This window comes from Erythrolamprus reginae, chromosome 6 (genome assembly GCF_031021105.1).
Source record: "Erythrolamprus reginae isolate rEryReg1 chromosome 6, rEryReg1.hap1, whole genome shotgun sequence".
NCBI classification, from domain to species: domain Eukaryota; kingdom Metazoa; phylum Chordata; class Lepidosauria; order Squamata; family Dipsadidae; genus Erythrolamprus; species Erythrolamprus reginae.
In genome coordinates this window covers 54,137,336-54,162,873 of record NC_091955.1, presented here as the reverse complement: position 1 = coordinate 54,162,873, position 25,538 = coordinate 54,137,336, and the positions used below count along the sequence as shown (strand labels likewise).

General features: G+C 38.3%; 1 protein-coding gene across 1 annotated transcript in view; it reads left to right on the top strand.

The window, feature by feature from the left end:
* The window catches only part of RASSF9 (Ras association domain family member 9), a 37,455-nt gene extending 20,630 nt beyond the window's left edge, over positions 1-16,825 (top strand). The window contains exon 2 of the mRNA XM_070755778.1: positions 14,871-16,825. Within this exon, the coding sequence (XP_070611879.1) occupies positions 14,871-16,131 (1,261 nt within the window). The 3' untranslated portion in view covers positions 16,132-16,825. The remainder of the gene's footprint in view (positions 1-14,870) is intronic.
* The last annotated feature ends 8,713 nt before the right edge of the window (positions 16,826-25,538 follow it).

Sequence of the window (25,538 nt, the reverse complement as noted above, 5' to 3'; positions counted from 1 at the left end):
ATATAATTATATATTTGAAACAATACAGACTCTTGTGGTATCTAAAAAATGGGACAGTCAAAAATTAATATCAGAGTATTAAAGCCCTTTGAGTTAGTGTTTTAAACAATTTTGAAGATATTTTCAATTATTTTATTAAGATGCGGAAATAAGTTCATAAAACTAAGTCTAACTCCCAGCAAATGTTGTTGCCTTTACAACCTGGACTTTTAAGATTCCTTACTCCGGAGAGGGGCATAAAGATCAAATAATACATTATTATTATTATTATTATTATTATTATTATTATTATTATTATTATTAACGTCTGCGGAGAGGGGCGGCATACAAATCTAAATAAATAAAATAAAATAAAGTGTTAGCTAATAACTCACTAATTCACTAAGGATGAATTAAAGCCAGTACATTTCAAGAACCTGAAGTTTAATGTCTTAGCATGCAAATTTCTATGTTGAGCCCAATTTAAAATAGATAAGAAAAATTGAAAAAATTAATCAGGAAAATTAAAATTAAATTGTGGGATGTAGCAAATGTGAAATGTCACTAATATCCATAAACAAATATGTATATTTGCTAGACAAAAGTACTGTACAGTGTATTTGTTTTCTGGATACTATTACCATTTGTCATGGAATGGCTTTGTCAATTTCCTATCCACAGCTATAGAAAGAAATAGTCATAATTGCAGTAGTAGTAATAGTAGTAGTAGTTCTAGACATTTGTTTTAAATTATCTGGCTTGACATCACTTGTCAGCATGTTTCAGAAGTATAAAGAAGGCTATATTTATTTTTGTAGACTGTTCCTAATAGAAAGACTGCTTGGGTTACTTTTATACCTCCATACGATCTCTATCTTTTTGCTATCTACAAACTGTAAAGAATGCTTAGGGTCTTGACAGGCAGTTGTCAGGGTAGCCTTATGACCTGCCCAACACCACTCAACACTGGCTATTAAAAAAAGTTTATCTGCCTTGGAATATGACACCTGGTGGGGCCCAGAGGCAAGGAGGAAGCTGCAATGCTCCTTCTATATACCAGGCTGACTCGACAAAAATATCACTTCTATGAGTCTCTTCAGCTAGCCATACCCTCACTGGGATATGAACTTGCAGCCTTTGCTTTGTAAGACAGAGAATTAACCTCTAGGCTACAGTATCTAATCCCTTCAGCTTTGTACCAGGGAAGTGTTATATGTTTTTTCTGTCAAATCACCCTGGTATACCCAATTATGGGAGGAGCTTAATGCTTCCTTTTTTCTCTCAGCCCAACCCAGGGCCATTTTGCTGAGAAGCAAAAGGAAGTATCCCTGACATTAGAGACCCTTTTGTATGCACATCCATACATTATGTTATATCTGAGGATCTTTTCAGAATATGGAGTCTGATAGCATTTTTCAGACTAACCAAATTAATGGGTCTTTTCCTTGAAGGAACATGACTGGACTTTAAGGTGTTATCAGATTCATTCTCTCAGAGCAACTTCTTAACTAACAGGCTCAATTAGTACCGTCTTTCTGTCATGCTTGATAGAATGCATGTAGATCCTCTGCAGATGCCATACATGAAACAAATTAAATTATTTGATAAACTAATAAGAATTTATATCAATATGCCTGTCTCAAATGGAATAAATCTGGGAAACATTTATGCTGCCTGCAGTATATGGAGATTTAATTTATATTTTAGTTTATTTTACTCAACATATTTTTATTCAAATGGTATCTTTTAAAATGTTTTGAAAGTACATGTTAAGACATAGCACCAAAGTAACAAACCGTTTGGCTGCATGCTGCATTGCAAGAAATTGTTCCCCACTTTTGATCCGAGAAGGCTGAGCAGGTGCAAAGACTCATTTCTGGTGGAATTTGGGAGAAAGATTTCTTGCCTGCAGCCAAAAAGGTTTCTTGTTCTGGGGCTGTATCTCCCCCATCCTGAGAGAACGAGGGAAGGAAGAAGGCAGGAAAGGCAGGTGCTTTGCCTCAGGCAGCCTGGACTCACCTTCCTGGAGGATTTCTTCCTGCTGGTGGCTTCCAGGCGGGACTGATCGGAGTGCCACTGCTGCTGCAGCTGGTCAGCAGCGGTGGCCAATCCCACCCGGGAGCCACCAGTGGGAAGAAATCCACTAGGAAGGAGAGAACCTCATTGGGGGGACAATGTCGCTTCCCCCATTGCCCGCTTGCCTGAGTATCCCTGACGGGCTGCTCTTCTTCCTGGTGGATTTCTTCCCGCTGGTGGCCTCCCTTGGCGGGATTGACCACCACTGCCGCAGCAGAAGCGCCTCAGTCAATCCTGCCCAGAAGCCAGCAGCAGGAAGAAAACTTCCAGGAAGGTGGGCCCAGAGAGCACACACTCTTTGAGCCCACTTAGTGGGGGTGCTGTTGCTGTTGGCTGGGGCGGTGAGATTCGGCTGCTGCACATGCACAGAAGCCGAATCTTGCATGCACTGCGCATGCACGCTCATGCATGTCTGGTGATGATGGAGTTGCATCTGCAGCTTCATTTTCTCCGGTGGAACAGCATTCTATGCTGTGGTACTAGCTGCCCAACCCTGACTGTAAATGACCAAATTCTACCCTTTACAAAGGACACGTGTGGCCACGAGGCAGCCACACAGTGCAGAAGGAAGCAAAAAGGCAGTGAGGTAAGTTAGAATCTATCCCTGATTTTCCTAATAATTTTATTATTTTATGGTTGTGGATCACCACAACATGAGGAACAGTATTAAAAGGTCACAGCATTAGGAAGGTTGAGAACCACTGGTCTAGGTAATAGATTCCTTTTCTCTTGATTGCAACTCCCCTATCAATTTCTAAATTGCACTTTAGAATCCTATTCCATGATATCAGGTTGATTGAATACTTGAACCACAGATACATGCTTTGTGTGTGTGTTCTTCTAAATGAACCTGGTTCAAGATAAGACATACGGAAATTGTAAAATACAAGCATGTCAAATTCTTAAATTGACTACTCAGATGATGAAACTAAAATGAAAGTATCTCATTAAATGTCAGTGTGTTGTTCAGACTGTCTGAATAAAGGGCTATTTATTCAGGCTTTAGTCCAAGCTCATTGTAAAGTAACTATAACTGCATCTTGTGCAGTTCAGGTGACGGAAACCTGATTCTGTTGTGCACTGCTTATTTGTTCATTACTTGGTTGTCATAGAGTTCCAATAGATAATGATAAATAAAGCCACTTTATACCATAGGTTACTTCAATTGCTTTGGTTATTTTGAGAATGTAATGACAAAAGATGGTTCACTAGCAACAGTGAACAGAAGGGACCTATGAAATAAATCAAAAGTACTAAGAAACAACAGAGAAGCAGAGTAAAGCAACTTAATTTTAACAAAAACTAATTTGTAAAAAAATATTAATATTGAAGTTAGAGTGTGCTGATGAAAAGCATCAGGGCTAAGTCGCTAAGAATGCTTTTAGTTTTTGGTTTTCAGAAAACTCATTTCCATCATCATGGATAAATGTATAATAAAGGTTGATTCATATTCACTATTTATTTATTTTTGTTATAGTTGTCCCCCAATTCAAACTTGGTTCAATTATACCATGTTATTTCGGTGGATAGGCTGATATTTGGATAGAGCCAGTTTGATCTAATGGTTAAGACACTGGCTAGGAAGCAGGAGACCCTGAGTTCTACACCCCCACCCTCCACCCCCCACGTGCCCCTTAGTCATCAAAGCTAGCTGGGTAATTTTGGACCAGTCTGTCTCTCTCAGTCCAACTCACCTCACAGGATTGTTCTTGTGAGGAAAATAGAAGAAGGACAGGGTACTAAGTAAGTTCACTGCCTGGAGTTATTTGCAAAAATAATAAAGGCAGAATGCAAACAAAGAAACAAACAATTTCATTTGCAAGTACAAGGTTGCAGACACAATTGTAAAATTCCTATCTGATATCTTGGTTATTATGATGGTGGGGTTGCTGACAGTCAATGTGAAGAATTCTGGACTAGATGGGAAAATGAGGATACAGTATAAGCTTCCTGTGTTCTAGTTTAGTTTAGTCAGATGATCTTCCTTCTTAAATTTGTCTCTGGGTTGAATATTCATCATGGCTTAGTCAAACAGAAAATGTCAGGTTATGTGCCTTCTGCCTGATCCAAATAGCCAGAGAAGATGTAGTGATTCATTTAGCCAACATTTCAACGTAAGGAATCTTGAGAGGGTGTGTGTGTGTGAATGTGATGTCATATCCTTTTAAGGAATATCTCAACAGAATATAATGATTGAAGGCTACAAGCCAAAATGAAGGTGTGTGTATGTATGTATGTATGTATGTATGTATGTATGTATGTATGTATGTGTATATATATATATATATACTAGGAAGAAATGACAGTTGCTAACATTCCATTTACAACAACACAAAGATTGGAACTTCAGCCTGATGATGGTGAATGTGATTTCGCCGAAACGTCGCATAGACATGCAAAACATTACACAGGGCAAAACCCGAACTCAGAACAATCTACATACATATACCCGTGAAAATTTACGAAAACAAATATATATATACATTTTAACACATACAGAATATAGTTGTCGGCTATAAATATATTAACTGCCTTGTAGTGGTCCTGGGTTGGGCCTAGAGGCAAAAAGGAGCTGTGACGTTCCTTAAATATACCAGGGTGATCCGACTTAAGAAAAACATATATATATATATATATATATATATATATATATATATATATATATATATATATATATATAACATATTTTTGCTGAATATTTAAAATTAAGGGAGACTAGGATAGCGCTATTTCGGCCTTGTTCTGGCCTCATCAGCTAGCCATCCCCTTACTGGGATTTGATCCCAGGGCTTATGCCTTGTAAGGCAGAGAATTAACCTCTAGGCCACCAGATCTGATCCCTTCAGCTTTGTACCAGGGAGGGGCTATATGTTTTTTCTGTTGGATCACACACACACACACACACACACAAATAAATATATATGTTTACAAATAGTTTCATTAGATCTATCAGGTGTGCTATTTTATTTCTACCATGAAAGAGTCTTTGAAAAATTACAAAAGAAATAACCAGCATACCTAGGATTCAATGTTCCATGAGCACAGAGCATGGAAAGCTTTGAATTTCAAATGAAATGCAGTTGTAATTTGAATACTCCCACCATTAAAGGTTGAACAAATACTTACTTGTTTACTGCTTAAAATATACTGGAAATGGGAAAACTCTAAATGAAATCCTGGCATGAATATCCTTTTTTATTTTTGCAGAAATGGTAGAAATCTGTTCTTGGAAATTTGGTTATAGAAGGAAAGCATTGAAGCTGGACTCTCTGTGGCTATTTAGCAAAGATAGCTTCTCTCCTTCTCCTTCTTCTCTCTTTCTCTCTCCCTCCCCCCATGAAATATTTAACAGAGTTGGAAGGGACCTGGTAAGTCACCTAGTCCAACCCCCTACCCAAGCAGGAGACCCTGCACCAGGGGTGTCAGACTCAAGATCCGGGGGCCAAATCTGGCCTGCTTAGATTTGGCTCACAGGGCTACCGTGGAACAGAAAAGGACCAGCCCGCAGTGCCTCTGCCAGCAAAAAACAGAGTTCAGGAGCCTGTGTTTCACTGACAGAGTCCTTAGGTCACTATAGGTGCCCAGGAAACGAGTGATGTTTAGCTGGCCATGCCCACCAGTAATGGGTTTCAGCCAGTGTGGGCCATTCTATAGATTGGTAGAGAAAATGGAGCTGCACGCGCGGCTCTATGTGTCTGGAGAAATTTGGCTTTTGCACATGTGCAGGAAGCTGAATTTCATGTGATGATGCTCACGCACATGAAACCAGTGAGATTTGGCTTCTGCGCATATGCGGAAGCAAAGAAATTCCCAAAAATCAGCAAAATCTCTTGCGCGCAAGCATCCACATGTGATATTTGGCTTCATGCGCAGAAGCTGAACTTCATGCTGATGTGCACGTGCCTGCTCACTGCATGTGGCTGTGCCAGTCACCAGGAGCACACCAGCAGAGTCGGCGATGGGAAACCTTTGCCTGATGCCCACCCTGGCTATGCCTACCCTGATTCCAGGAGGTCAAACACAACCCTGATGCAGCCCTCAATGAAATCGAGTTTGACATCCCTGCCCAAAACATTTCTGTCCAGTCTCTTCTTGAAAGCTTCCAGTGATGAAGCTCCCACAACTTCTGAAGGAAAGCTCTTCCATTAGTTGTTTGCTGTTACTGTCAGAAAATTTCTCCTTATTTCCAGGTTAAATCTCTCCTTGTTCAGTTTCTATTCATTATTCCTTATTTGGTCTTCCAAAGCTTTGGAAAATAGGTTGACCCCTTCCTCTCAGTGGCAGTCCCTCAAATATTGGATCCCTATTATCATGTCTCCCTGGTCCTTCTCTTTACTAAATTAACCATGCCTACTTTATATTCATATTCATATTCATCATATGTTTTAGCCTCCTGCCCTCTAATCATCTTCATTGCTCTTCTCTGCAAATTGCAAATGTCCAAATTGAAATCCACACTTGTCATAAAAAATAAAGCAATCACATTTCCCCCTTCTACGTAAGAGGAAACAAAGGGAGAAGCAAAGATCGGAAAGAGAAAATACCAGAAAACTAAACCATACTGGGAAGAGGGATCAGAAAACCCAGAAACTTGGGCATATAGAGCATTCTAGAGTGCATTTCATGACCAGTATTTCCCAGACCTGAAGCTGATCAACTGAGTTCTCTAGTACTTCCCATTTGGCTTCTCCTCCTAATAATACATTTTTCTGGACAGAAATCGTCGAGAAAACAAATATTTTCTTTGATGTTATACAGCAGCTTCCTAGTTATAAGAATATTATATATACATGTACAATCTGGGAAAAATATAAATTGACTGTACCAGATTTCAGAACAAACTTTTATTTATTTATTTATTTGTAGGATGATAGCAAAATAAATTGATAAAATAAATAAATAAATTTTACCTGTCTTAAATGTAGAAACCTCTCAGTGGGATACAATAAGTCCAAAAATGAAAATATGATATCTGGTATATAGTGCCCACAATAAATAAGTTAAACCAAAGCAGTACAATTAATAAAATTAAGACTAAATGGACATTGGAACAGGTTTTGTCTGTGAAATACCAATGCGGCTGAGACAGTATTCTGCACATTGAAGACATTAATGAGAAGGGTTATCTCTATGGTTAGGATAGAGTCAGAGAGCTGTAATAAGCCCTTTCTTGATAAAAGAATCAAAAGAACAGTGTCAGATGGTAATGGAAACAGTTTATTTCTGCATAAGAACATTTGCCATGAAGTATTTTCTTGACAATAAATATTAATTATATCAACTTCTGAGTGGTAGGGCAAAAATGTTTATGATGTGAAATTGTTACTGACAAGCAGAAGCTGAAGTCAGAGTATCTTTGCTGAGTATTACCAGCATTATCTATAATTAAAGAATTATGATATAATTTGCCAGAGAGGACTATATGATAGTAGATCTTATTGATTTAACCTTCTGAAATATGAGTTGACAAAGAACAGATGCTTGAATTTTCAAGTTTTATGATGCGGCTTGATACATTTGGTAATTAACAACTGTCTAGAGATGAAGGAAATCGCAAATTTAACTAAAAGGTTTAAAGTACTTACTGATTAGTACCAAAGCCTACAATTCAGGGGTTGAATAAAATAATTTCTAAATCTCCTTTTACTTTCTCTGAATTATGACTTTGTGCAGGACTCTTAGTTTTAATACATATTTCAGTCATGTTACGATAGGCAGGGGAGATCACTTGGGAATCTCTATTGGTATAATATTGTTTCCTATCATGATGGGAATATGTATGTTTGTATGTTTGCTTCTAAGACAGGTTAGTTATTCAATGGAGGCATCTACATTTTGTAAACTGTGAGTTCAGTGTTGTCCTGCTTTTCAGCACATCTCACCTGTTTCTGATGCTCTTCCCAGTATGAACAATCTAGTGGACAGAACAGATGGATTTCTTCTAAGGATCACAGAGTTTCTCACTCAACTATAAAGACCATGGAGTTTTCAATAGATATGAATATCTGCAGTTATATCACCTTCATGCCAAATTGCTATGCCATTGACTATTGCTGGTTAAGCATAGCAACGCCATTGCTTTAATGTCCAGCTCACCCACTAAATTAAAGCAGAGAGATTGTGCTACAAAATTTAAAAAAATGAAATGGGGACAATTATAATGATTAGCCATTTAGAATTAATGTTCGAATTCAAGCCAAATTGATAAATCCCCATATTCTCTATCAATTAAAATTTGAAATTAATAAACAGAATAACAGAAGTGGAAAGGACATTGGTGGTCTTTCACTGTAGTCCAACCACTTCAGTCAACTAGTTGTCCAATCTCTTCATAAAAACCGCCTGTGTTGAAGCACCAGGGGTGGGTTCTAATTTACCACAGTGCCAGTTTGCTTCCTCCCATGCCACAGGGCCATGCCTCATGGGCGTGTGCAGGCACAGTCCCACAAAATTTGGACAAATTCCCCACAAAAAAATTTCCCCAAATCATTCCCCCAAAAATAGATGGCAGTGCCCACAAACTGTCACCAACTGAATCAGTTCCATGACATCATTGTTACATCACCAGTGGGTTGCTACCAGTTTGGGTGAAACAGGAGGAATCCCTCTGTGGAGCACCCACAGCTTCTTGAAGCAAGTTGTTTCACTGATTAATTGTTCTAATTGTCAGATAATTTTTCCTTAGTTGTAGAGTAGTCCAAGACATATATAACTATCAATAAATTATAAAGGCCAAGTTTACCTCTCATTCTGTTCCTTCTATCTCCTCAGGACCTGCTAATTGCTTTGCCCATTAGGCCTCTGTTCAAATTAGTCAATTCTTTCTTCTTCCTTTTTAATTTTTTTTTTAAATTTCCTTCGTTAATTTATCCATCTCAGCACATTCTAAGATTTTTCTTATTACTTCTTCATCTTTTGGTATATTTTCATTTTTCCAATATTGTGCGTAACTTATTCTTGCTGCCGTTATGATAAGTATCAAATATTGTATTTCCTTTTTAAATTTTTTTTCTATTATGCCCAATAAAAATATTTCAGGTTTCCAATCTATGTCTTGTTTCATTATCTCTTTTAGCCATAATAGTCAATTCTATTTTTTAGGTGAGAGATAATATAAATATACACAGGCTGTAAATGAAACATTATTTTGGTCCATATCATTTTCCAGTTTTCAACTCTCAGCCCATTATGGATTAATTAGGGGGAAGGGGGGGTTTCTTTCAAAAGGAAAAAAAAAATCATGCCTTAAAGGCGAAGATCTCATTATTCCATATTAGAATTCTTAAAGAACAAATCTGAACTATCCATAAGGTTTCTTTCTCTTCTTCAGATAGTTAACTATTTCTTCCATCATGCTGGTATAATTTTTTACTCTGACAAGCTCAGAGATTAAAACAACCAATCTCCTTCTTAGAATGTCAGACTTTATTAACTAAATATCTTTATCCCTAGTTTCCTCCAGATTGCATAATTCAATTTTTATTGAAAACCATAATCATTTTAATATTGCCTCACTATTATTTCAGACAGAGATAGCCTCAGATAGTGAGAAGTTTAAAACTAGCAAGAACACCTGCAAAGTGGCACAAAGAGCTTAAATTTGTATAACTTACATTTTAAAATTCTGTTTCAATGGAAGCACTAGCAACATACTATCCAGCTTTATGAAATGGGTAAATGTTACTTCTTAAAATAGTGATGCTAATGGTTATCAGCATCCTGCGTTCTATACCAAAAACTCCTGGACAGCACTTTGAAAACATGCCTTTGACAAACTATCTATCTGTCAATTGCAAAAGACCACACCGCTTGGATCCACAAATATACTAATATTGATATATTATAATATCCTAGTTTATTGGGAAGAACCTGGTGCACATGAAAGCGGCACCAGATAAAGAACCTACAGTTGTAATTTCACATTGTTGTGAACAGAGAATAATAATAATAACAACCATCATCGTCGTCATCGTCTCTGCCACCTGCCTTCTAACAACCCCTGGATAGCTCAAAATAATCAAACAAAATACTATAATAAAGTTGATAAAATATGGCAAGTGCAGCAGATCAAGTGGAATGAAGTGAGGAGCCCCACTTCCCACATCAATAAAAAAAGTTCTTTATAGCTTTTCTGAATACCAACAGAGTAGGGGACATCTGGATTACTGGGAGAACCTTATTCCAGAGAGCAGGCACTGCTACAGAGGAAGCACACTTACAAAGTCTCATAGATAATAATAATAATAATAATAATAATAATAATAATAATAATAATAATTTATTGGATTTGTATGCCGCCCCTCTCCGTAGATGACATTGCTTAATCAAAGAACCTGGAATATGCCAACCTTGTAAGATTGATTTGTGCAGACAAATGCAATGGGAGAAGGCAGTCCCTCAAGATGATTTCTTTATATCTCTTAAATATTGTTTTCCATGCTGTTGGAGAAAGGACAAAAAGAAAACAAAACCATACTCTGCACCACAAGCTTCGCACAACCTTCCTTTCGCACATATGCTTTGATTGAAAAGAGATCTCATGCCAGTGATTTTAATTAAGATTCAAACATTCATTTGTAGGTTGGGAAGTCTCTGACCAAATTTGCAGTCTGGAACATTCCTGTTGAACATTAGATGTGTTTGATCATGCTATTTTTTCAAGAAACTGTATCCCATTCCAACCCCCCTTCCTCCAGCAGACAGCATGCTAGTACATACCCTGAACATTTATTAATTAATCTATTTATTGGATTTGTATGCCGCCCCTCTCTGCGTACATGTTCAGGTCTCATTGAGGTGGCTTTTTTATAGATCTCTGACTGCTCATCTCTCAAATATTTTATTCACTAAAAATTGCTGTGATGGCAGAGATCTTTGGAAAATGCAGTTACTAAAACCTAGAAAGAAGTGCCTGTGCAAGAGCCAGTTTTAACATGACATATGGCTGCAAATACTGCAACTAATTCAAGCAGATTGCTTGATCCCATATTCCCATTTAATTAATATATCATGCAGAGAGGGGAAGAAGGTAGTTGAAATAAGCCTTCCTATTGATCTTAGGTGGTTTCTATGCAATGTCACCTTAATGAGTTTGCTTTTTAACCACATGATTGCTCATTTCCTACAAACACATTTCCTTGCTTTTCCTGACTTCCCTGTTTTCATTTTCAACTCTAAGTAGACGTCTGCCAAACAACCATGACTTCTGTCTATACCTGTGATGGCGAACCTGTGGCACATGAAGCCATATCTGCTGGCACATTTTCAGCCTCTGGAGGGCCTGCAGGGGGGGCAGGGAAGCTGTTTTACCCTCCCCAGGTTCCAGGGAAGCCTCTGGAGGCTGGGGAGGGTGAAAAAAAATTGGCATTCCAGGGGAGCAGGGAAGGGGGGCTGTGTGTGCATGTGTAGAGGGGTCTCAGCCCATGAGGGGGATGTCATGCACACACGTGCAGGGGTGTGGGGTGCATGGAGCCATTGAATTATGGGTGTAGGCACAAACACACCCACTTTCTACACTTGAAAAAAAAAAGGTTCACCATCACTGGTCTATACATTCATGTCTTATGAATGACCTTCATTTTCTGTACATTTTAGCAAACATATTTTCTAAATAGTCAGAGTTTCTATAAAGGAGTCCACGTAGTATGTAGACAGAAAAAGAGAAGCCTCTTTCAAAGCAAGAAAACCAAAAGATACTGTGTACATAGACAAAAACACACAATTTGGGGAAATCACAGTGCAAAACATAAAAAACAAATGCAACTCGAAAGCAGTGTTCCCTCTAATTTTTTGGGGGGGTGGGCGGAAAAGTATAGTGTCTGAGCGGCAGTCCCTTTGGGACTGGGAGGCACAGAAATAATAAACAAACAAACAAACAAACAAACAAACAAATAAAAAACCCACCCTGTTTTGCCTCAGAGAATTTCAAAATAAAATACTGTACTGTGTGTCTATAACAGTGAGCTCATAATAGGGCAACTCTATCAATATCAAAATGCCACTTAAATAGTTGAGCTAGTTTCAAACTAGATTTTGATTTTCTTTCTCTCTTCCTTACTCCCATTCTTTTCTTTCTCTTTTCCTTCCTCTCTTTTTTCTATCTGTTTCTCTCTCTTCCTCTCTTCCTCTCTCTCTCCTTCCCTCTCACTCTTTCCCTCTCGGCTTCTGGGCAGGTTTGGAAAACTGTGAGTTGATGATGATTTTTAAGTGAGCGATTGCTCACTGCTCAGCTTAGAGGGAACTATGCTCGAAAGTATAGATTTGTTGCATTTTCTCCTTCTGATTAATTTATGTAACATATTTATTCTTCACCCGACGGGAAACTGCAAAGAATTGCTTGCTTGCTTGCTTCATTGATTTACCGATTTACCAATTCATTCACTCATCGATTTAATTTCATTTATATCTTGTAATTTTTCAATCAATTCAAGGCAGGTTTCATGTTGGTGCTGTTCAACATCTCATTTTCTTCCACAGGTGGGTTGAGTGGGGAGGGAGTCAAAAGTCATCCAGTGAATTCTCTAGAGACGTGAACCTGGGTTTATTCAGGCCAACTGAAATAATTATAATCAATTCCTTAAACTGCCTCTGTGTTATATTCTGGGTAATTAGCACAGGATGTCATTCGATCTTTATAAGCTTTAGTGAAACTAAATTAAACTTGAAGTACAATCCTATACAAGCAGGGGTGGGATTCAAAAAAATTAGCAACTAGTTCTCTGCCTAGTTGCTGGATGGGCAGGGCCATGGTGGGCATGGTCTACTCAGTCTCCTGTACCATGGGGGGAGAGTTGTTTTCACCATCCACAGGCTTTCCTTAAGGTTCCAGGAGGATGAAAACAGCCTCCCCTGGGCTATGGAGGCTGTCCAGAGGCTGGAAACGGGTCTGTTTCTGGTCTTCCAGAACTTCTGGAAGGCCCATTTTTCACCCTCCCCAGGTTCTGGAAGACTTCCTTGAGCTTATGGGAAGACAAAAGTGGCCTCCCCCAGGTCCAGAGGTCCTCTGGAGGCTGGAAATGGGCCAGTTTCCAAACTTCTGAAACTTCTGGGAGGCCCATTTTTTGTTTTCCTCAGGCTCCAGAAGTTTTCCTCAAGCATCCAGGAGGGCAATAATAGTGTCCCCTGGGCTCCAGAGGCCTTCCAGAGGAAACATGGCCATTTCAGGACTTTTAGAACATGAAGCCTGTTTTACACCCTCCCCAGCTCTAGAGGATTTCCTCAAGTCTCCAGGAGGACTTCTCCTGGCTCTGGAGACCAGATATAGGCCAGTTTCTGGACTTCCAGAACTTCTGAGAGCCCAATTTTCACTATTCCCAGGATCCAGAGGCTTTCTTTGAGACTCCATGAAGGCAAAAATGGCCTGCCCCAGGCTCCAGAGGTTCTCAGGAGGCCAGAAACAGGTCTGATTCCAGATTTCTGGAACTTCCAAGAGACCCAGAGTTTACTCTGCCAGAGCCTCTGCACTGGCCCTGCACTTACCTGGCATACAAAATGGGCCACATTGAGACTCCTGGGAAGGGTGGGGCAGGGTGGGCAAGGCCAGCCAGTCTTTGCAACTACAGGTTCGGTGAATCAGATGTAAAATTAGCATCCAGATCACCTGAACTGGTCCCACTCCTGAATCCCACTCCTTTTACAAATACAGTTGTACCTCTACTTAAGAACTTAATTCGTTCCGTGGCCAGGTTCTTAAGTTGAAACGTTCTTAAGTAGAAGCAATTTTTTCCATAGGAATCAATGTAAAAGAAAATAATGCATGCAAAACCATTAGGAAAGAAATAAAAGCTCGGAATTTGGGTGGGAGGAGGAGGAGGAAGAAGAGGAGGAGGACAGTCACTGCCAAAGAAGAAGGTGAAGTGAGGGGAATAAAAAAACTCCAAAAATTTAAGGCTTAATAAAAAAAGAGGGACTCTGAGGCAGCGTGGAGGAGCACACACCTCCCATGCACCTGGCATGAGGCTGCCTCCCATAGACTGCGCCAGAAGAGAAACCCAGGTGGGCAAGAAGAGGGAACCTTCCACTCCTTTGACCGAAAGGCAGCTGCTGCTGCTACCTGCTGCCTCTTCCTTCCCATGCTGAAGGGCTCCCCTCTTCTCTCGCTCGTTCCTTCACTGTGGTGACTCCTCGGTTTGGCTGGAGATGAGTTGATTTGGCTGGGGCGAATCGCCCCCTTTTGCCTTTCTGCGCCTAGGCGCTCTGGGAGGCAACCTCACGCCAAGTTTATGGGAGGCAGTGTGAGGGATTCACCACAGTGAAGTGGTTTATTCCCTCTCCAAACGCCCAGAGAAAGGAAAATGCTCCATTCACTCTGGGCTGCCAAAGCCTCCTTAAGCGCCACTGAAAGGCTCCTCTGGCAGCCCAGAAAAGCCCAAGATGGCCGGGATTAAAGGGGGAATGGCAGGAAACTGTTCGGGCATTCGTGCTGCTCTCAAATTTCCTGGGAAATTTTTCCAGGCTCAGGTTCATAAGTAGAAAATGGTTCTTAAGTAGAGGCAAAAAAATCTTGAACACCAGGTTCTTATCTAGAAAAGCTCTTAAGTAGAGGAGATTCTAAGTAGAGGTACCACTGTATATGTAAAAACATATCCCACTAAGTTCCATGAGAATGAAAAAAAAATTTAAAGGAAGAACAAAGGCAAATGAGCAAACACACAAACACTTCTTCTATTTGTGAAACATTTTCAAACGTGTTGTGTGTGTGTATATATATTTACATGATAGATTCAATGCATGATTATGGTGTTTTATTATAATCAAGATTTTACCGAAAGCTACAATTTGGCTTATAAAATATTTTTTTGTTTCTTTAACTTCAGATCATCTGTGAAAGAAATGGGCTCCAGTGAACAAGAAATCACAGTCTGGGTTTGCCAGGAAGAGAAGATTGTTAGTGGACTGACTAAACACACAACTTGCATGGAAGTAGTTGAAGCTTTGCTGGAAGAACATCAGACAACATTGGCAGAAAAGAGATTTCTCTTTGGGGAATGTAAAGATTACTGCATTATAGAAAAATGGAGAGGTTCTGAGCGGGTTCTTCCGCCTCTCACAAAAATGATCAGACTCTGGAAAGCCTGGGGTGAAGAGCAACCTAATTTGCACTTTGTCTTGGTCAAGGCAGATGCTTTCCTTCCCTTGCCTTTGTGGAGGACATCTGAAGCCAAGATAGTTCCAAACCTAGAAATGCACTTAGATCTAAGTCCAGCAAATTATATGAAGATGTTGTCAATGGACAAACAAAAGAGAATTCTTAGAAAAACCTTTAAGAAACTGGCCAAACTTAAACAGGAAGGAGTTCTGCAGGAGAGGGACAATATGGAGACACTAATCCATCTCATCCTTTCTCAAGACCATACTATTCACCAACAGATTAATAGAATGAAGGAACTAGATATGGAAATTGAAGAGTGTGAAGCCAAATTCCAGCTTGAAAGTGATGGGGAAAGTTATGTCCAAGAGTCTTATTTAATGTCTTCTTGTAGCAGTTCTGAACAACTAATGGAAATGCCTCACAACTATCATCAGGAAAGTTCAAACAAATATGATGGGATTTTACAAGTGGAAGAAGGACTAAGGCACCACAAGTTAATGATTGAAAAGCTCTCTGCTGAAATTGAACAAGAGGTTAAGGAAAGTGAAAAAAATGGAGATGTACGGACAGAAGAAGCATCTATAGGTGCAGTGGAAAACACTGATCTAGAAAGTGTTAAGAATGAGCTGGAGAGAAGTATGAACAATGCTCTAAGGATTCATTCTCAATTGAATTGCTTAGAGCAGGAACTAAAATATCGGGACTTGATGCTTCAAAGGAAAGAAAAAGAATATGAACTACTTGTAGAAGAGCTTAGTGATTTGCATGCTAAAGATAAAAATGTATTCAGGTATTCAACCAGTGAAGAGGAAATGAAGGACAATGAAACTGTAACCTGTATAAAAAACTTTCCAGGAACAGACCTTCTTCAAAAAATGACAAATTTAGACCTAAATGATACAGACTCTGACACTGGAATCAGTTCTACAAACAGCCAGGATTCAGAGACACCTATAGGAGATACATTGCTTTGTCCACATAGTTGAAAAAAATATTTTAACTGAGGCAAATATAATATTTGCACTCTTTAAAAATCACTTAGGAAATGTGGCACTTTTAAAAATTGAATCTAGTTCTAATGGGATACGTTTCCCTGATTTTTTTCCCCACAGAAATAAATCAGGCAAATCAAAGAGCCAAATCTTATAAACAGAAAAGAATATACAGTAAAATTATATTCCACTTTTTTCAAATAATATAGCAAATTCAACTGTTAATTGATTGTGTAGATACTGAGTAATTAAGCACACTTGGGAGAAATGGACAGAAGTTTAAGTCCATATACCAATACAGTACAAGTTCTCCTTTGTATGCATTATCAGTCCATAGAATTCTATGGGCAATATTGTCTTTTGTTTTTATATATTGATTCACTGCCAATTCAATGCAATAACAATGTGGATATTTTGCGATTCAAAGTCTAATCTTTGAATGTCTGTGATATTTGTGGAAAAAATACAGCATTAGAGCTAGCAGTACAAATTTCTTGTGCGGCCTTTTATTAAATCATAAAACAAAGTTTAACAAAGTTGCTATTCTAGTCAAAGTTTTAGAGTTTCATATAAGCAATGTTTTGTCAGATTTTCAATAGTTCATTTACTACTGTTGCATATATCTAAATAAGATGCAAATATTAAAGATCAGTTGTTTTTCTAAATATAAATGTAAGAGAATGAAGTACAGTGATCCCTCGAGTTTCGCGATCTCGATCTTCGCAAAACGCTATATCGCGATTTTTTAAAAAAAATTAATTTAAAAAAAAACCACTTCCGCGTTTGGCTTCAGGACTCAGCTGGGAAGCGGCGCGGCTGTTTTAAAAGGTCGCAGCTGGCCTGGGGGGCTTCCCAGCAAGCGCCCCAGGCCGGCTGCGACCTTTTAAAACAGCCGCGCCGCTTCCCAGCTGAGTCCTGAAGCCAAACGCCGAAGGCAAACTTCCGCGTTTGGCTTCAGGACTCAGCTGGGAAGCGGCGCAGCTGTTTTAAAAGGTCGCAGCCGGCCTGGGGGTCTTCCCAGCACCCCCCCGAACCCCCAACCTGGGTCTTCCCGGCCGCCCACGCAAAGGGGAAACCCCGGCTCCTCGCTGATGCCTGCCGCTCGCCCGCCCGCCAGCAAGAGGGGGAAGACCCAGGGAAGGTTCCTTCGGCCGCCCAGCAGCTGATCTGCTCGGTAGCGCAGCAGCAGTGAGGAGCCAAATCAGGTTTCCCCTTTGCGTGGGCATGCGATGGTGGAACGCAAACTCCACCATCTACTCATGCGCGGCCATAGAAAAAAAGGGCGCGCATGCGCAGATGGTGTTTTTACTTGCGCAACCCTACATCCCGAAAAATCGATTATCGCGAGGGGTCTTGGAACGGAACCCTCGCAATAATAGAGGGATCACTGTAAACAAATTTTTCAGTGCCATAACATAAATAAAAATCTGATAACTCTTTAACTAGCATATGCTAGTTAAGCCAGAACAAGTGAGGACAATGCTTGATATATTATAGACGAGGCCTACAAATATGCCCAGATTACAGCATATGAATGCTATTTGCCTTGGACAGTGAGAAAGGCCATCAATAAAGGGCCATTTTCTAGAATGGACAATGAAAGCATTATTTCCATGTTTATTTTTTTTTCTTTTACATCCTGACTTGATGTTTCACTTTTAACAAACATCTGCCTTATTGTTACTTTTAATGACTGGGAAAATTATCTTCTCTGCATTCCCAACCCCCATTAACCTCAGGACATTATGAAGAGATTTCCCTAAATATATGTGTATATATACAAATATTATATTTTTTAAAATAACATGGCTGGCTGAATCATTTGATATGATGCTGAATGCCTTCATGGGAATGTTTTTGAATTCTGTTACCTATCTTGTTCCTACTGGAAACATAGACGATTAGCAGTAATGCTATCATAGTTTTATAATAATTTATTAATATGATAAATATATAGAGACAGTCCTTGACTTACAGCCATTCATTTATTGATCAAAATTAAAATGGCATACAAAAAAGTGATTTATGACTGGTCCTCGCACTAACAAACCCTGCAGCACCCCCATAATCATGTGGTCAAAATTTAAGTGTTTGACAACCAATATGCATTCTAGGACCATGTGATCACAAGTTGTGACCCTCCCAGCTGGCTTCTAACAAGCAAAGCCAATAGGGGAAAACAGATTCATTTAATGATTCAATTAATAGTTGCAGTGATTTGCTTAACAATCATTGCAGAAAAATAGTAAAATTGGGCATGATTCACTTAAGAACTGCCTTGCTTAGCAACAAAAATTCTGGTCCCACTTCTGATAATAAGTCAAGGATACCTTTAGATATTCATATTATACATACGCACAGTGTAATTTTCAAATCGCTGTTATTGAAAATATGCTAACCCATATTATTTGGAAAAATTCTGCAGTTCGTGTGATATAAAAAAGAGAATTCATATGTTTGGCAATGTTACAAAACAGTTTGCTTAGTTCTATGAAATGCCATTATGTTGTGATTCAGAATTAAATTTATGTTGAATGGGCTTCAGTATTCACTTCAGACTCAATTAAGGTCTACCTTTTGCCTTCCATTCATCACTTCAATGTATATATTCAAATGTCTATGGATAAAGTGTCTCTTTATTGTATATTCAAGGTTTACTAATTTATGGGATGCAAGCAGATAGGACTTCTTCCAGTACACACACCCTCTAAAACTGTAGGATTAACTGAGTTGTACCTCCTATTCGTGTATTAATTTATTATTATTATTTTGGATAGTCCCATAGTTGAGTTAAATCTAATGTGCAATATTTGTCAAATTTCCTTTTCTTATGATTTTTTTTTTACAAAATAATAGTTGCATTACATTCTATAGCCCATATGGATATTCATATTTTCTTTTTATAGTAAGTTGTAAGTATTGGGTGAAAAGCAATCCATAGAATCTATAGAAAACTAAGACCTACCTACCTTACAGTACTTATTTAAAAACCAATAACCATTACATTTGCTTGGAAATTTTCCTGGAAATAGCAATAGCACTTTGCCCACTATTGCATTTAGATTTTTTTTTTCAAAGTGTATGTATGAGAAGCATAATATCAATATATCTAACAGATATCAAAAATCTAAAGATTGAGGAAGATATTGTGTAGGAAACGTGTGTTCAAGTTTCTTCCCTTACTTCCTCATGATGTGGCTTTGGTTATAACTAGAGCCCATTGAGATAAGCAAAATCCTACCCCCAATCCTATACATATTTATTTTAAATTAAGTACTGTGAAATATATATTCAGGGTTTACTTCTAATGTAACTGTATTTTCATTTCAGTGGACCTTGTAACAATTGACTTCCCAGATAGATTCATGTTGCACTACATAATGATTTCTTTTAATCACTTGAAAGAATCTCTGACCCACCATCCCTTTCACTATAGTTTCAAATGTTGTACTCTGATATTTTAAAGGGAAAAATTGTGTCTTACATGACTTAGACATTGTAACCACTCAAGAATGTGCTGAAAAATTTATTGCATCCTCTCATTTGATACTATATTACTGGCATCTATATGTCAGTATGGATGCCAGTAATAGCAGTAAAGGCCATGGTTATTGTTTTGTTTTGTTTTTAATTCTTGGTCAAAAGAAAATTACACAACAATCTTACAAACAAAATATGATAGGAGGATATATATCAGAATTAGACCTAATGAGGGTAGAAATCCAAACTCTATTGCACCCTTCCAAAACATGTGAAATATTTAATGACATTTTCGATATACTACTATATTATTATATTCTGTTTTCTTGAATACATTTTAAAAATTCAAAACTGTTTAAGATTGAGCATACAATTCAATTGAAAGTTTGCAATCCACATTCATTTTGGTTTGCAAAAATAGTTTGAAAGATCTTGCTCTGAGGGGTAGAGTTAGAAAAATGATTTAGTGTAGTATTTCACTAAATCTCAGCTTTTACCATCTAATTTTAATTGTTATTATGTCCCACTGAATTCCATAGGGGTTTACTTATTAATTACTTATTAATAAATACCCTATTAGTTTAGTGGTAATTACAAAGTAATTTTCATTGGGTTAAAGTTAATGGCTGAAACCTGGTCATAAATCATTTATTTGATATTGTATTGTAGTATGTGTGAAAACATTCCTTATTGAGTATCGTATCTTTTCTAGATTAAAAAGTAATGTTCACATTAAAATATAACTGACAAATTTACTAACAAATATTGTTACTTCTATTAAGAATACTGTTGCAGAATTTAATTAATATTAATTTGTATAGAAATGACCCTGGGCAATACTTAGAATTGTTCTCTGTGTGTTCCAAATAAAACAACTCTATCAAATTAAGGTTCTTTCTGAGTTATATTATTCTGACAAGTGTCTTGTGCAAACCCATGCAACTAGCTATGCCTTCATTCAGATATTCCACTCTACTTCCCCTGCCCCCAGATTTTTTTTATCTCTATCAAAAATTGAAATCTTTGAGGATATAAATATGTTCCATTCAAAATGAGGGATTCACTTCGCTGTTTTTGCTTCTTTACTTTGTTCTTTTCCTCAGAAATGCTTCACAGCTTCCTCTGGTTGTATCATCTTGACCTAGAAATGTACTTGTAGAAATATGACATGTTAGCCAGAATAATACTTTCCTATCTGATAATCTCCAGTACCTAAATTCAATATATGAAAATAGAGAGTTGGGGGGGGGGGTGTTGTGTGTTGTAAGAATTCAACCAATTAGGATTTGTGTAACAAATCACAGTAACAACGGAATTTGTTTTAAATGATAAATTGGATAAAATTGTGACAACTACACTTCTTTGCTAGTTTTGCTTAATTTTTTTTGCCTTGAACTTGAATGAAATGTTCAGAACCAGACCCAATGCTACCAGCAGAGTAGCACTAGCAGAGGAATTATTATACCCACACATAGTACTTCTCAGTTACATCTGCTTCCATTTTAAAGGACACAAAAGGAACCTAGCTAATGTTTAATTGTGACATGGGACAATATTTATTTATTTATTTATTTTATTTATTTTGTCCAATACACAATGAGGGTTTTAGTGGGTATATATCAATATACACATAGTAAAATACATGATGAAGGTTATAGAGGAGATACTCATAGTAAAATATATCTAAGAAATAATAGAAAAGAATATATAGGAATAGAATATATCAATGAAAGAATAGAAGAAGAGATATAGGAATAGAAGAAAGGTATAGGAGATATAGGAGAGCAATAGGACAGGGGACGGAAGGCACTCTAGTGCACTTGTACTCACCCCTTACTGACCTCTTAGGAATCTGGATAGGTCAACCGTAGATAATCTAAGGGTAAAGTGTTGGGGGTTTGGGGATGACACTATGGAATCCGGTAATGAGTTCCACGCTTCGACAACTCGGTTACTGAAGTCATATTTTTTACAGTCAAGTTTGGAGCGGTTAATATTAAGTTCAAATCTGTTGTGTGCTCTTGTGTTGTTGTGGTTGAAGCTGAAGTAGTCGCCGACAGGCAGGACGTTGCAGCATATGATCTTGTGGGCAATACTTAGATCTTGTTTAAGGCGTCTTAGTTCTAAACTTTCTAGGCCCAGGATTGAAAGTCTAGTCTCATAGGGTATTCTATTTCGAGTGGAGGAGTGAAGGGCTCTTCTGGTGAAGTATCTTTGGACATTTTCAAGGGTGTTAATGTCTGAGATGTGATATGGGTTCCATTTGTCAGAAAATTTAATTTCAGTGTGCTTAGAACAAATGTCAAAAGCCCCAGTAAAGGATGCCATGGAGGTTAAGATTGATACAATACCTTTTAGCTTGTAAGGTATTGATTGTTTTGCTGGTCCTGGTGCTAAAAAGAAATCAAATGTCAGCAGGGTTGGAGATTCTTAATTCTTTTCGAGAATATATTTCCTTATTCAGCCCACAAACTCACCCATTTTATATGCTAAAAGCACTAAATGTGTTCTCCATTCCTTCTTTGTTTAAGATCTGGATTTAAACTCATGCCAGCGTGAAAAGTATCATGAATACAAATTGAGCTTCTATTGTTATTTTAAATATAAGTTGTAGTTGAGAAAGTTCCTTTTAGCAAGAATTCTTAGATCTCAAACATCACTCCCTGTATCAATGACACAATTGCATGAGATTTCATAAAGTTCTGTGAAATTTTGCCAAGTCTTATTTTTCAGAGTCAGTTATAATATTATTACATACATATATTATTAATCTTGAAACCTTCTGCCATACCAAATTATTTTAATTTTCCTATTAATATTTCTATACCCTTTAACGAATCTTCCAAAACCAACACACATCATCAGCAAAAGCCCCAAACTTTACATTTCCCTTTTGATTTCTAGTTCTGCAATTCTTTTATCCTGCTTTTTTTAATTCAATATTTCAAGAACTAAAATAAATTGGTAAGGAGACAACAAACATCCTTCTGTTCCTTTCAGTATCTCACAAAGTTCTCTTAGTTCCCCATTAAAATTATTTTTGCTTTCTATGGGTACTATAGACTTTTTTATTTTTGCTTTCTATAGGTACTATAGGTGCTAGAGTGCCTTCCGACCCCTGTCCTATTGTCTCTTCTATATCCCATATATATTCTCTCCTATCCCTATATCTTTCTTCTATTCTGTCATTGATTATTCTATCCTATACTCTCTCTTCTATTCTTTCTCTAATTCTATTTCCTCAAAGGTGTCCTCTATTACCTTCATTGTGAATTATTGTGTATTGGACAAAATAAATAAATAAAAATAAAATAAAATAAATAATTGATCTCATCCATTTAATAAAAATTATCTCCAAATTTCACAACTTCCAAAACTTTAAACAAGATAGTTCCGTTCAAATGATACCTTGGCTGCATGTAAGAAAATTAGTGCAGATTGTTTTTTATTATATTGCTCCAAATATTTCAAAAGGCCGAACAAATTTCTAACATTATCCCTATCTTTTAGATAAAATTCAATTTGACTTTCTTGCAAAATTATTTTAACCCCTTTTAACAACTTATAGTCATTAGTCAGTAATGATATTTACTACGTCCTTGCAGAAACTTCCTATTCATGGGAGCATTCCTGATTGGCTAAACCCAGGGCTGTTTTCAGGTGGGAGATTTAAAGCCCCACCATTGGCTACCACAGCTGACAGCCGGCTATAAAAAAAGGTGTTAGATGCCAGGAATAAGTTGCCAGTACAGACCTGTCATGAGCTGAGTTGTTGTTGCTGTTACTTGTTAAGGTAATAAAGGCTTTTCTAGTTAAGACCCTGTCTCACCTCAGTTTGTGGAACCCACTTATTCTCCCAACAGAGCATTGGCAACAAATGTGGGATTCCTGAGGTAATAGGTCATCTGAGCCATTTAAATTGATTTGAACCACATCAAGCTGTTCTAGTCATGGAAGCAAATCTCCTCAGCCTGTCCTTTTCAGGATGGCAATCAACAACCTGACCTCATTCAAGACTTAGAGCCCAGCAACCAAGATGTGGAATGCATACCTGGAGAGGTTTGAATTTTTCCTCCAGATAAATGATGTCACCAAACTATTGGGTGCTGAGAAGTGAGCCTATTTCTTGAATGTCTGCGGCTACTAGATGTTCTTCTCCACCTAGACCCTGGTCAAAAAAGCCAATTATATTTAATTTTACATATAACAACTGCAGCAAGAATTCTTTTCTTTTCTAGAAATGTAGAACAGACTTGCCATGCAAATGTCCAATGCTTTTAAATGTCTTTGTATTTTGTATAAATAATTTTTTTTAAAAAAAGAATAAATTTAAGTTGGGTGTCCCAAGCATGGAATTCGTAGGCTGCTACTGGTCCCCCAACACCTTCCAAGGTGTCTGCCATTAAACAGGTACTCCCAACATCCAACAAGGCAGAATTGCAAGCCTTCCTAGGCCTTTAAAATTTTTACAGCATTTTTCTGCCCCATAAGACCACTGTGGCAGAGCCCCTCCACAGGCTGTTAAATACCAAGATGCCACGGGCATGGGGCAAAAGTGAGCCTTAGGCTTTTACAGCTGTTAAGCACCTTCTAACTTTAGATGTTGTCTACATCCAGTAAAGCCAAAAGTTGCCCCTTGCCCTAGCAACAGATGCATCTCCCTATGGCATAGGGTCAGTTCTCAGCCAGATAATACCCAATGGCATTGAGGCACCTATTGTTTATTATTCTAGAACCCTCTCCTCCACTGAGAAGAATTATAGCCATTCTGATAACGAGGCTCTTGCCTTATTAGCAGCTGTCAAAAGATTTCACAATTATGTATTTGCATTTATTTTTTAGTTAATAACAGACCACAATCCCCTTTTAGGGCTTTTAGCTAGGGACCACCAAATTCCACAGATCCTCCCTACCATGTCCAGATGGACTGTCTTCTTGGCAGCCTATACCTATAGCTTGACACGCCATCTGGGCAGGTTGCTCATGAATGCCAATAGCCTTAGTCGCTGCCCGTGCCTCTCTCTATTCTTGACCCTGCAGCTGCATCTGATGTTCTCCTCATTGAGGAGCTACAGACACCTATTTTGGCCACTGACATCATGGCTCACTTTTCAAGAAACCCAACCCTCTGGCAAGTCTTAGATTGGGCGAAAAAGAGGTGGCAATTGGGCAAGGTAACCACTGAATTCCTCCCTTACACGGTTCACCCGCATGAATTGCCAGTGCAAAGGGGCTACCTATTGTGGGCTAACCGGGTGGTGGTTTAACTGCCTTCATGATAGCACTTCTGGGATTGTGTGAATGAAGGTTCTGTGGAGGAGATACTTCTGGTGGCCACCCATCAGAGATCCTGCAGAATTGCATGGCGCTCCACCAGCCCAGTGACCACCTACTCCTCCACTGACAGCTGAAGTTCCAGAACTTCAGCAATCAACAAGAACATGCAGATGTCCAGCATACCTGGATGCATAGGCCATCCAGGAGGGGAGAGGTGCTATGTCCTCACAGACATTCGTTATTTGTGGGAGCATTCCTGATTGGCTAAACCCAGGGCTGTTTTCAGGCAGGAGATTTAGAGCCACCCCATTGGCTTCCATGTCTGACAGCTGCTATAAAAGAGCTGTCAGACGTGAAGAAAAGGATTGCTAGTACAGAGCTGTCATGAGCCGAGTTGTTGTTGCTGTTACTTGTTAAGCCAATAAAAGCATTTCTGGTTAAGACTCTGTCTCGCTCAGCTTGCAGAACTCCCTAGTTCTCCCAACAGAGCAATATTGGTTGGTAGTTTCTTGCTAAAGTCAAATTCTGTACTTATTTAGTATTCATGCAACATTAGCCTCTTTCCAGCTGTCCAACATCTTTTCCCTCTCTCTGTAAAATAGAATTCATTATATTTTGTAAAGGCTGTAAGAGCTCATCTTCAA